This window comes from Anomalospiza imberbis, chromosome 1 (assembly GCF_031753505.1).
Source record: "Anomalospiza imberbis isolate Cuckoo-Finch-1a 21T00152 chromosome 1, ASM3175350v1, whole genome shotgun sequence".
NCBI lineage: Eukaryota > Metazoa > Chordata > Aves > Passeriformes > Viduidae > Anomalospiza > Anomalospiza imberbis.
In genome coordinates, this window is record NC_089681.1 from 40,189,928 (window position 1) to 40,203,689 (window position 13,762).

A 13,762-nucleotide genomic window follows, 5' to 3' on the forward strand; every position below is an offset into this window, starting at 1 on the left:
TACCAAGACATTCAAAATCAATGTCTTAACTCGAATGGATGTCCATTTTTGATCACTGATGTGGATATTCTGATGTGAGAAATTTATAGGAAACTGCGAGGTGACTATTGAATTCCGAACAGCCTGGTACTTTCAGTTAGCCTGTTATGTGAAATGATGTCATTGTTCATTCCATTCAGACATGTTGCTAATCTAATTTAAATGAAAAAAAAAAAGCCAAGGTGTGATCTTCTAAAGTGTAATCTACTTTTGTAGGTGGTGTTGTTTTGTAATGCTTCATGCTGACCAAGATGGTGAGAAACTACAAGCACTGCTTCGTCTTGTAACAGAGCTCCTAGAAAGGGTCAAAGTTGTAGAGGCTCTCAGCACTGTTCCTCAGATGTACTGTTTAGCTGTTGTTGAAGTTGTGAGGAGAAAAATGTTCATAAAACACTACAGGGAGGTAAGTAAATAAAACTGAGACCAAACCTTTGTATCAGTATATAAATTAACAAGTAACTATGTATTTTCCCCTTTCACAGTGGGCAGGTGCTTTAATAAAAGATGGGAAACATCTGTATGAAGCTGAAAAGGCAAAAAGGGAATCTTTCGGTAAACTCTTTAGTAAGTACGTTCTCTTCTGTGAAGTTGAATTGTGTTAAAGTGTATCTCTTGTCTTTGTAGTTAAAATGATTTTCATCATATTCTAATTTCAAGACCTGAAAATTTTCTTTTACTTAAATAGGAAGTTCATGCTGGTCCTATTACAAAGAAAATATTTTTCCATTGAGCAAATCAATTAACTATTTCATATAGATTATCCAAAATAATGTGAAAGCTGTGAAATGATTGTAAAAGATATGGTTTCTCATTATGACTCTTAAATGCAGTTTGCACTTAAGCATGCCTTGTGAGCTTTTATGAGCTTTATTGTTCTTTTCAATAACACTTCTAAAGTCGTTACTGAACATTTGGGTACTGCTATGACTTCCTCTGTACTACTCCAGAAAAATCCAAGAACTAAGACCCATGTCTAAAGACCTTCACCAGAAGTTTTAAAAGCATAATTAAAAATAAAGATTCTACTAAAAGAATTTTGATTACTTTTTCTGCAAAGTCTGCTGCTTGTGTTCTAAATGAACAGCTATAATAAGAAAATTGAGTAAAAGTTTATCAAATTTTTTTTGGAAAGGAGATGAGGAAGATTACAGTGAAAATTTCAAAAATAAGTTGATGCTTTTGCCTGTGTGTACATTAAGCAAAAAGAGACTTCTGTGAAGGGAGCTCTGCTTGAGTGGTGGGTTTTGTCTAATGTTCTGTACATTTGCAATTTTATGTAGTCATCAATATAAGTAGTAATGCTTCCAAATGTAGTTCAGCTATTAAACTGCAGTAATTTCAGTTGATTTCTTTTGAGATGTTGCATTTCTTCCTTTAAATAAGTTGTTTGTTTGGGTTTTTTCTTCAGGGAAGTCTTTTCTAAGAAATCGTTTGTTTAGAGGACTTGACTCCTGGCCTCCATCCTTTTGTGTATGTACTCATATTTTTGGGTTTATTTATTTTTTATATAGTTTTATAAATTAAAAACCTGAACTTTATTCATTGAAGCTATATGTCTTTTGCATTGCTGTGATACATGAAGAAGCTGGGAGCTAGTGTTCTCTGCCATTTCAAGTGACCTATATTAACATTGGTTTGTAACTTACAGTGCAGTGGGAGAGGAAATGGCAGCTCTGCTTTTTAGCAGTTCAGTCCTTTTTTATCCTGTGATATTGAAAAAAAAAATCTTAATGATCAGAAAAAAGAAGCCAGGAGGAATAATTTGATCATCTAATTGTCTTGTGAATAATAGAGCAATAAAATTAATTGGATGGTAAAAACAAGTAAAAGTTTTCCATGTAATCATTGGATGAATGGAAAAGCATTTTTTCCTCTTAATTGGCTGATAACATGAGAGCATTTTAATTAAGCATTGCCTGTTAGCTTTGATTTCATACAGCTTGGTTAACTGAAATAAGCTAACTCCCTGATTCTAATGTTGCCATCTCACTTTGCCTTTTTAACCTTTTCAGCTTCTTTTTTTTAATTTAAAGGATACTTGGAAAATAAGAATGCTACTCACTCCAATGTTTCAAATTCAACTGAACTGAATTAATATTTGTATGTGTAGCAGCACAATAAATAAAGCTTCAATGCCATCTTTATCCCTTAACTTTTAAACACATCCATAATGTTTATGAAGCTTGGTAATAGGGAGGAAGTTGGACTAGATGCTCATTGTAGGTCCCTTCCAGCTGGAGTGCTCTATTCTACTGCTGCCCAAGCACTATGGATCATTACAAGTGTATGGGGTTTTTTTTAGGGGCAAAGGACCAGACATGGTTTCTTAAAAATTAAAAATCTTTTGAGTAGAGATCAGTTTACTGCTAACTTTTCCATGTTATTTATTAAGCTCTTCTTAATCCTTCTTTAGTAATCTGATACTTTACAGCTATGTGTAAATTAATATCTTCTTTACAGACACGAAAACCTCGCAGATTTGACAGTGAGCTTCCAGATATCTCATTGAGTGACTTGCAGTTTTTGCAGTCTTTCTGTCCTTCAGAAGTACAGCCATTACTCAGGTAAGGTACCTTTTTACACTTTGTGTATTACATAAATAGCTTTTCCGGGGGTCCCATCCCCGTCAGTTTTCCACCCCCTTAGGTCATTTTCCATAAAGAGCAAACAAGGATATTTTCTGATCTAATTACCATTCTTAAGCAATGACCTTCACTGAATTAATGCAGATACATATGTACTCAAGCTCTGATGGTTTGAACATACCTATTCAGTGCTGAGATGTAAAGGATTTTGGGTGTTCCTTTGATCTGCCTCAGAGCTAAAAGGCAAAAAAAAATTGCTGTCAGTTTTAAACTGAAATAAACTCGTAACTTTTGTCAGATCAGAATGAGATTTTATCCTTTTTTCTTTTGCTCTTTGCTATGTGGTATTCTGGAGGAAATAAAGTAAATGTCTTTAGCTCTCAGCATGTGATCACAGAGATCTCCTATATTCAATTACTACTTTTTCTCCAATTTTATTAAACTGATTTTGCTAAAAAGTGTATTTTCTTAAGCGCCTCTGCTGTCAATAAAAATCCATCTTTTTGAGTAGAAGCTCTATTTCTGTGTTTCTTACTTCCCAACAGTGAGGCAGACATGCATATGTAGGCAGGAGAGCTACTGGTTTGTCTCACAAGCAATTTATGGGATTAGTTCCTTATCTAGACATTGGACATAGCTTCGTGAAAAAGATGACTGTTAGTGTGAGCTTCCAAACTCAGAGCAGTTAAGGTGGAGAAATGCCAGCCAAGATAATGGGCAAGTTGTATGTAAGGTTCTGCCTAGGAGATCTATCAGTATGACTGCATTCAGATGTTGCATGTATCATCATCCTCCTCCAAAAAGAGACCTGCAGTTAGACATGTGAGATTTGCTTTGATTTGTCCTTTTGGGGTTTTTTGTTCGTTTGGGTTTTTTTTTTGTTTGTTTGTGGTTTTTTTTTTTGTTTTTTTTTTTTTTTTTTTTTTTTTTTGTTAGGCCTGAGACCACAGTCACACAAAGTTGGGATGGCATTTACAAAGGTAAATGCAAGAGGAGGGTGCTTCACTGCCATCTATCAGGTTCACCAACAGTGTCAAGCTAATACCTATTATTGGTGCATAAGGCAGAAGCTGAATTCACTGGTTTTGTTCACCTGTATTTTGGACTGGCATTCTCTTTGATTCAGAATTCCTGACTATGGTGGTGTTGGTGGAGTTAACAAGTGTAGTGAGCTTAGTCAGCATCACAGTGGATTTGCTGTAGGTCATTTTATAGCTGATGTACCCTTTTAACCCTCCTCATCAGTTTTGTGGGAAAAAAAGTGCAACTGTAGGATATTATTTTGAATATTTGCCTGATTTTTTTTTTAATTTGCGAGAATTTTACAACCTTCCTGGAAGTCGTATACTGAATTCAGGAAGAAGTTTGCCCTGCTATTGTCAGAAAACCAATCACTGGCTTAAGATGTTTTATTCGGTTTGAATTGTAGTGACATAGCTTTCCACTTGATGGCAATAGAGGTGGGAATATGTCGTTCCTCCTGGTTTCTGGGCTCAGGGTTGCATTTGATGAAAATACAGAGGATAGTGGTGAACTTACAACTCGTGTGGGAAAAAGCTGTAACACTCCTTGGGTAGATCTGATCTTCAGAAGAAACTTGAGAGCAGTACTTTCTTTGGTGTTTTCATTTAACATGTAAAGAGCAAGCAATAAGCAAAACTGAGACCCAGCACAAAGTCCTTTTCTGTCAGCACTGAACCTCTCAGCTGCATAATTCAAATGATGTCTTAATTTACTGACAATGCTTCAGTCTTCTGAAATTGTGTTTGAGCAATTATTGAAATCTTAATTCTGCAAAAATACACTGAATGCCACTTGCCCTATATATTGAATATAGAATGCAGAATACATTGAAGTGTAATCTGCTTTTACTATATTGTTAGTCTAAATTAACTCTTGCTCTGTGTTTTCAGCTTATCTTGCCACACTTGAAATGTGATCACGACACATTAATCAGTTGTTCAATTTGGGTTACCTATCATGAAAATAAAACAGTAGAGAATTAATTGCTTCTTCAGAGGAAGAGCTGGATTGGAGAGAATCCAGCTGGAGACAAAATATAGTAATTTGCAAACACAAGTGCTTCAATTAGAGATCTAATCACTTCTGTTACTGTCATTGGAACTCTAGGTACTACTGGCAAATGCTTTCCTTGGGAGGGAAGACTGGAATTGCTTGCTCATCTGTGTTTATGGTTATGGACCCCTTAAAAGTGCCCAAGTTTTTAATTTTAAACAAAAATACCAGGCAGTCTTTGTGCACTTTTTTCCCATATAATATAGATGAAAATAAGAAAGTACAGACCATATACAGAGGCAGGCTTAGTGTTGTTGAAATATACACACAGTAATTTAATAGATTGGAGTATTAAACTAACAGTGTGGAAAAAAGTAATCCTGTACTGTTTTTAAGGGTTCCCATACTTTGTGACTTTGAACCTCTTCACCAGCATGTACGTGCTCTACATAACCTGGTCAAGGCAGCACAGAGTTTGGATGAAATGTCACAAACTATTACAGACCTGCTGAATGAGCAAAAGGTATTTTTGCTTTTCTTTATCAATAAAAAAGAAAATATTATATTTAAAACAGTAGAATATTTTCATAATATTGTTTTATCAAACACTTTAGAATGCATCTTTGTTTTTCCTGATAAAAAGATTAACTGCATAAGTTTTCTTTCTAATCATGAACTAAGTATTCTCAGAATATTTAACAGATTCTATTGTTGTAGAAGTAGAATTGCACTGTTTATATTTTTGTTTTCTGTCACTTTCAAATCTTCTGTCTGCAGAATGTGTGCATTCTGCTTTCATTGCTTTAGTTTGTATTCAGTGAATTTATAACTTCTCTGGATTTCTGCGTTGTTTTTTAGATCCTTTTGGCACAAGCAGTTAAGGAGATTTTAGGGCTTTCGTTGGCTGTTGTGCAGTCTTTCTCTTTGAATACAGAAGGAACAGATGGTAAAAAGATCCCTTCCTAGTTTCACTCTGCCTGTCAAATAAATTCCTTCCCCTAGAACTGTGTTTCTGCCAATCACTTTTGCATGAAGCCTCTAAATTCCATAATACGTCCAATTGGTTCCTTTTACCTTCTGACTGTGGCCTCTCTCAGGGAAACACTGGGTGAATTTGGCAATGATTAAGATTTTTTTTGTGAAGTTGACTACTTCAAACTGGGTTTCTTTTGCTGTAGGAAATCAGTAGGTTTTTCTAGGGACTGTATTATTGTCTGCACTGTAAATTGTTGTATGCACTTGGCTGACTGGGGAGCATCTTATATAACAGATAAAGCTATGGGCATGTTTAATTTTGAATATCAATTTCCTGCTTAAACCAAGTGACATGAAGTTCTCTATCTTTTGATTTCTCTGGGATTTAAACAGGAGATTTATTGGAAATCTTTCACTTGTGTAAAATATGAAATCTGGGCTGCTCTTTGTTCTGTAATATAGGAGAGGTGTATTAAGTAATTTCTCAGTTATTTTCTCTCTTTATGAAGATTGTTTTTCAAATGAACAGCCATTAAGAATAAGAATATTAGTAACAGCCATTGAAATTGCTGGAAGTGGAATTCTGTGAAATTCTAGTGTTTTCTGAACAAGCCCTTACAACAGACCTTGCTCTAAAATATAGGTATGCACTCCCATTATGGAGTCCCAAGTCCTGAAATTTATCTCATAAGAAACTTAGATACTGACAGTTGTTCTAATAAATTAATTTTTTTCATGAAGGCTTGCAGTGTCAGAAGAAAGTGAAATTTAGGTTTTAATTCAAAATAAGCATAATAACAGTAGAAAGATAAGCAGGAAATATGCCTACATTTGTGAAGTCTTTGTCATTTCCCCTTCTTTATTCAGACATGCTTATCTGAAAAAAATGTTACAAGTGTCTAGCTGTACTGAAAAAGATGCTTGCCAAATCAGGAAAATACACTCTTTTCTTTAGCTTTTGTTTGACTTATTTGGATTCTTCACTCACACAGAAGTGTCAGGTGCTTAGACAGATTTGGATATTTGTCTCTTTCCTTAGAGCAAATTGCATTGCACTGTCAGAGCTGGGCCATTCATGATGTCATCTTGAAAATGCCCATCTCTGTGTGTCATTTCAGTGATTCACTTGAACTTTTTTTGGAATTGAAGCAAACAGATTTGTCAGAGATTTTTTTCTTTTCAAAGGCAATGATCTTGTTACTACTTGATGAAAGACAAAAGGTCTTTTTCTGTGCTGTTTTGCTCTGCAGCTAATGTAGAAGTGTTTTTTTAAATTATATTACTTTTGCCTGTGTAACAATTACTGAAGTAATGTTTAAAATGCTCCTTTTTATATCTTCAGTATTGCTGGGAATTCACAGTAAATAATTAGAAGGATGAATAAACATTTAATAATTTTCATGAAGATGCCTACATCTTCATGGATCCACTTGTTCTGGTGGTGAACTGTCCGAGCTTGGTGCAGAGTTGGCAATAGCTGTGCAGGCTTTGAGTGTTGCCCATATTATTGCTCTCGTACTCTGCCAAGGAGACACATTTGAGCCCAGCATTTCCCTTTCCATGCTAGTGGCAGCAGAAGCCTGGTTCTTCAGATTTCACTGGGATAGTTTCCCTGGGTGGTTGGTAGTGCAGCAGTTGAATTCTGTCTGGGTCAAGTGGAAGTTCATCCTACTGCATCAGCCACAGCAACTGTCCTTTAATAGGTGCTTTAGGCAGGAGGGAAAAGTTGTGACTGCAGACAAGTAAGCAAACAGCAAGTCAGAGGAGATTGAATAACTTACTGGGGGTGTTGAGAGTATTTCTTTTCAAGTGTCTCCATAACTCTTACAATTTCAGTTTTCAAGTTCATAGAACATAAGTGATAATTTTTTACTTTAGTATTACATCAGAGTAGTTAAATGACATTTTTGTGGATATCTGTTTAATTTGTTAGTTGTTTGAAATCTGTTTTCATTTTTAAGACCTTCTGCTTATTCTTTGTATTTTATTAGCCTCAAAGGTGTTGCTGTGCCCTCTTATTTCCATAATACAAAGTTTAAGCAGGTCAGCAATTGGGTTAAAAATGTCCAGGAAAGCTAAGGTGCTCGTGGGTAAGATGATTAAGCTGTCTTCTCAGTGGTTAGTAGGTAATTAGCATATGCAATCCTTTGGTGTTAAAAGTTTTTCTTATAAGAGAAGCTTGCTTCTCAAATCAAATCATAAATCTACCTTTTTTTTCTAGTTGAGATGGGAATTGAAAAACTGCTTGTAATCTTCCTGAGAATTGCACCATTCACTATTGTTATTTTTTTTTTGAAGTAACATAATTAGAGCAAGGCATGTAGTCTTGCAATACCTGAAACCTTGGAAATCAATTCTGCTTATCTTTTTTTTATTGTTTGCTCTTGACTCCTCTTCCTTTGTCGTTACAAAAATTAGTGTTTGACGTGCATACATTGCTGCTTGTAGATTGTAAACAGACTCGATGGCAGGCACAGGCTTCTCAGTAAACAAAGTCTTCATATAGTTTCAGTCACTCAAAATGTGAGGTTTAACTCTTCTCTAATCAGTAATTGGGAGCTCTCATCAGACTCCCAGCTCACAGCAGCCACTGCTGAAGTGTGTAGTATGTTACAGCCCCAGGTCATGAGGAAACAGAGTTTGTTATTGTTCTACAGAGTGACAATTTTTTTTTTTCTTTTTTATACTATATCCTTACTTTTACCTTCTAGGATGATTCTGCAGCGTTGCCAAAAGTAGATACTATCATTCCTTTGCATGTGGATTTCTGTAGGACTTTCCCATATTCAAAGTCTTTGAAGTGCTTTTTTTAGTGGTTGATATCTGTGATGTTGGTTTTTGTTATTGTTAAAGCTCTGGTATATTAATGGTAGATGTTTGTCACAGTGTGATTTGAACCCGGGCATGTATCAGCATACACAGTACCTTTCACCATCTATTTTTCTAAGTATTCTTAGATAAACAACAAGCTGAAATTAAGTCCAAGGGAAATGCTTAAACCTGGGCTAATAGAATAATTTTAAAAGCAGCATTTTCTTTTAATTTTTTTGTTTCATGTCCTGTTCACTTTTCATAAATACGATATTCTGTATGCAGTGACCTCAAGGTTTTTTTACAATATATTGTTTATATAAATGATACAATGTAAATCACTGTATGATTTAGATTCATTAAGATACAAAAGCTAAGGGAGCTGAGGTGCAAGTGCAACTCTGCTAAATAGATGAGCATTGAAACTAGAAATAGATTCTTCTTAAATCACAGCTGAGAATTGTTAAACCTGCTGTATCTCCTTTAAAGAACATTTGCTTGGTGCAGAAGAGGATAAGGTCCCTTTTTGAGTAACAATCATTTGTACAAGATGGAGAAAGCAAAGAGCGGCTATTTATATGGCAGCAGATCAATGTCTGTCACTTCAGGGATTTTTGCTGTTGCTGAACATTTATTGCCAAGCTCCACTAACTGTCACCAATCAAATAGCTGAATTCAATGGATGGCAGAAGTTTTTTCAGTAATAGATAACACAGTAAAGAACACCAGACATGCATTTTAGGTCCACTGAGGTAGTGTGGATGGTTTGGGAAAGAGAAATATCAGCTGGAGGCCATGTTGGCTTTTTGAAGAAAAGCACCACCAGGTTGCCAGCACTTTGAGACTGAACATCTTAGGGGAATTTTCTACTGGAAAAATTCCCATGAGTTTTTCTTCAGGAACTATTTCTTTTCAAGGTGATCACATTTCTTATATGAATAAAATCAAACAAGTTCTTAGTGATGAAGGATGGAAGAGCAAGGTAATAGCTGAGCTATGGTGTTACAGAGAATACATCTTTTAGAGCACTGATAAGTTCAGAAAACTTAGCATCTCTTCCAGTTTGTGATCCTGATGATCCTGTGCATACCCCTTAATCGTGTGTCACAGTTAACTTGCCTTATGTATTTTAACTGTGTGTTTCACTATAATTTTCCTAGGAAAAATTGCTTTGCTATCCATCCTATTGCAAACTTTTTCAGGAATGCATCCTTGGTGGATACTGAGGCTGTACATTGCTTCTTAGCTTACACTGGAATGTGTTCAGCACTTGCTGAAGCTTAAGGGTTATATTTTTGTCTTTAGAATCTATAGATGTATCCTTGGCATTAGGGCTTCCATATTCCATGTTGTATATGATAGTTAATAGCATAAGGTGCTAAAGGAGTTTTTAATAACAGTATTGGCAATAATTGAATCAAAGTATTTCAGTAACGAAGTTATTAGAAAAACTGAAACAAGTAGCCTGTAAGGAACCAAAGCTTATTTCTGGCTGGTAAGATACAGTTGGGTATGCTCTACATAGGACTTTCAGCTAGGTGAACATTTAGTATTTATGTGTTTACAAATGATGCTTTTCTGAAACTTAATGGAAGATCTCCTTGATTTTCTGCAATTTTTGCTTAAGTTTTAGTAATAATTATCGATTGTTACAAGTGTTAAGGCTGATTTTTTAAAGTTCTTGTTTTGCCTGGTGGTTTTGAATTAATTTTTAATATTCACAGTCCTGATTATAACTTTGTGTTCATTTCTTGTTTTATAACTTGTAGGCCTCCAATAGTCAAGCATCGCCACAATCTGCTACCACACCAAGGATGGAAAGTACTACAGGAACCGCAATTGCTACCTCTTCAAAAACTCCTCCATCACTCAGTCTTCAGGGTCCCCTGTGTCCTCCTGTGTGTCCCCCAGCTCCGTTAGAAGAATTGTCTCCAGACAGCATTGATGCTCACACGTTTGATTTTGAAACTATTGCCCATCCGAACTTGGAGCAAGCTCTTAAGCAAGGATCATTAGACTTGGATTCATTGGCAGAGAGTCCAGAATCTGACTTTATGTCTGCAGTAAATGAATTTGTAATAGAAGAAAATCCAGTGTCTCCTAATGTAATAAGTGACCCACAAAGCCCAGAAATGATGGTGGAATCTCTTTATTCTTCAGTTATCAATGCAATAGACAGTAGGCGTATGCAAGATACAAGTTCTTGTGTAAAGGATGTTTCAGCAGAAAATGCTTCTCTCAGTGTTTGTGTGGAGAAGTGTAGGGTTATTGCTCAAGACTCAAAGGTACATTTAAGAGGTATAAAAGAAGATCTTTGCCATTTCAGAACACTTGTACAAAGAGAACAGTGTGACTTTTCTAATTCTTTAAAATGTACTTCCTTAGAAATAGTAAATACAATTGAAAAGGTAAAGCTTTCACTTGAAAAAACACTAAACGATAAACATCAAAATGAATTACAGTCTTTGAAAAGTGAGTATGAAACTAAAATTAATAAATTATTGGAGGATGGTGAAGAAAATAAAAAGAAAATAAAAAAGTTAAAAGGTGACCTGTTAGGTCTTGAGGAAGTTCTTCAGAATAAGAATGATGAATTTGCAATAGTAAAGAATGAGAAAGAAGCTGTGGTTTGCCTTCAGAATGAAAAAGACCAGAAATTACTTGAATTGGAATGCCAAATGGAAACACAAAATTCTGAAATCAAGGAACTGAGGCAGTCACGTGAAATTGTACTTGAAGACTTGAAGAAACTTCATGTTGAAAACAATGAGAAACTACAACTCCTGAGGGCAGAACTTGAGAGTTTAGAGCAAAGCCATTTAAAAGAACTGGAAAGCAACCTACAAGCCAGGCATTTACAGGAATTTGAGAAGGTCCTAGCTGAGCACAACAACTGTTTGGATAAGTTAAAAAAAGAGAACGAGCATAGACTTGAACAAATGCAGGAATCTCATGAGGTAGTTATGCAAGAGAAACAGCAACAAGTAGAAGAGTTGCAGCTCAAGGTTTCAGATCTGTCTGATTTGAGGTGCAAACTAGAAGTTGAACTTGCCCTGAAAGAGGCAGAAACTGATGAAATGAAGCTTCTTTTGGAAGAAAGCAGAAACCAGCAACAAGAGACCTTAAGGTGTCAGATTGACAAGGAAACTGAAAGCTTAAGAAAGGAGATAGATAAATTAAACAATAAAATACAAATCAGCAGTGATGAATATCAAGTGGGCTTATCAGAACTAAGGACTCTGATGACAATTGAGAAAGATCAGTGTATTTCTGAGCTAGTAAATAGGTATGAAGAAGAATCAAATTTGCTTAGAACTGAATTAAATAAAGTAACTCTTCTTCATCAAAAAACTGCTGAGGCAGAAAAAAGACTTTCAGAGCAAATAACAGAACTGCAAAGTAAGTTGGAGTTGGAAATGACTGCCCTAGAGAAGGAAAAAACAGAAAAATTGTCTCTCTGTGAGCAGCAGGAAAAATATGAAGCTATTATCCATAAGCTAAAGGAAGAGAAAGAACTGTTAATATCTAACCAAGAACAAGACAGGCAGTTGCTCATTCAGAAGCTCAATTGTGAAAAAGAGGATGCAGTACAAACTGCTTGTAAAGAGTTGGAATTACAGAGGGAAGCTGCTGAAAAAGGGCTTTTGGAAAAAATACTGGAACTTGAGATGCAAGTGAATAGGAGGTACTGTAAGAATTAAGTTACTGTGTTTTCCTAGTATTTTAATCAATATGGTATATTCATGATATGCTTTGCAGTAACTAAAATTGTTGTATTTGTAATAGTTTGTCTGTACTGATTTCTATATTCACATTTCAAGTTGTTTCCATTTTATAGGCAGTGGTGTTCCCATCTGTAGTTAATCTCAAGGATTGTAAAATATGTTATACAGGGTTATTTCAAGACAGCAGTGAAGGTTTTATATTTCAGTCATGTTGAAGGAGTGTTTCCACAGTAGCAAGGTACTTGAAATTCCAGTTTTGTTCGTCTCAGCCTTTTTCTTTTCCCATCCTGCTCTGCTAGCACTGTGGGACCATGCATTGGCTGGCTTTTAGGTAGCCTGATAACTTTCTTTATTGGCTCACTGTACACCAGGTTGGTGATAATGGTGGCATGAAAATTTGTGTGGGAATTTTTACAGGATTGACTGAGAGCTGTCCCATGGCCAAATGGACTTCAAATGACATTTGCTGCCCCACTTACCTATTTCAGGGTCTTCAGTTTAAGCTTCATAATGAAACACAAGGGTGCAACATAATCTTAAAGAACATCCTAACATCACCATTTGTCCATTTGTCGTTGTTAATTTCTGCAGAGATTTTCAGTTTTAAAAATATATTTTTTCCCTAGCCAAGAATGCGTAGAATTATTCTTTCAATTGTATCTTATGTACTTATGAGTTTGTAATGCCTGCCAGCAGCCTAGATTAGGTTGTTATAGAATGGAAATAGTAAAATTTTTCCATGTGACTAACAACAGTGTTTTATTTCAATGCTAGCATTTATCATTTATGTTCTTGTGGTGTTAATCAATGCACAAGATAGATCTTGTTTGTAAAATAGCTTCATAGAGGAATTTTTTTCCCAGATATTAGGCTATACCAAGTATGTGAAATGGAGAAAGATTAGTAAAACAGACAGAATTGACATAAAAGCAAGAATACTGCAAAAAAAATACAGACTTAACTTAGGTTTTAAATTTTGAGTATCAATGTACTGTTAAAAAACATAGGAGAGGGGAGGTCATGCAGAGTCCAACAGCGTAGCCCAAGGGAAATGGGAATATCTGCTTCACTGGAATTGTCTGCTGCCTCAGGGTTTTCACATGCAAGCAGATCCATCATTACATGATGTTAGTGCGTTAGTGCCTATGTTTGCTTGTCAGTGTAAAAAGAAATGCATCAGATAATACTGCTTCTTTGAATTAAGATTGGGATATAATGAAACTCAAGATCAGCCCTTCTTAATTGAAGAAAATATTCTCTTTATGAAATATGGTGTGATGAGAAGAAAAATGATAAATTATGTGTTCTTTTCTGTGTATTAATGCATTGTAGAAATTTTAAGAACTTGACTGAACAGGAAAAAGATGTAGCTGTGTCATCAGACTTTAAATCCACCTACCCTTAAATTTGAACTTGCAATCACAGCTGTGTGTATTATCCAAACTGGATTAAACAGATAATGTATTTCAAAGAAATATTATCTGCTTCAATCTAAAGAAGTGCTGTTAGTTTGTTACACGTTCTGTCAAGTAATTTAATTTTTAGTGTTACATTGAAATATATTTTGCATCCTAAGGCTTCTTTTTATGCCTTTATTTTGCTGTTAATTTT

The 13,762-nt window shown here is 35.3% G+C and overlaps 1 protein-coding gene across 3 annotated transcripts in view; it reads left to right on the forward strand.

The window, feature by feature from the left end:
* The window catches only part of RB1CC1 (RB1 inducible coiled-coil 1), a 65,894-nt gene that overhangs the window by 36,642 nt on the left and 15,490 nt on the right, over positions 1 to 13,762 (forward strand). For all 3 annotated transcript variants that reach the window (XM_068188955.1, XM_068188964.1, XM_068188971.1), the window contains 6 exons: positions 256 to 442; positions 522 to 603; positions 1,448 to 1,509; positions 2,500 to 2,603; positions 5,037 to 5,163; positions 10,196 to 12,111. In XM_068188955.1, the coding sequence (XP_068045056.1) occupies positions 256 to 442; positions 522 to 603; positions 1,448 to 1,509; positions 2,500 to 2,603; positions 5,037 to 5,163; positions 10,196 to 12,111 (2,478 nt within the window). The remainder of the gene's footprint in view (positions 1 to 255; positions 443 to 521; positions 604 to 1,447; positions 1,510 to 2,499; positions 2,604 to 5,036; positions 5,164 to 10,195; positions 12,112 to 13,762) is intronic.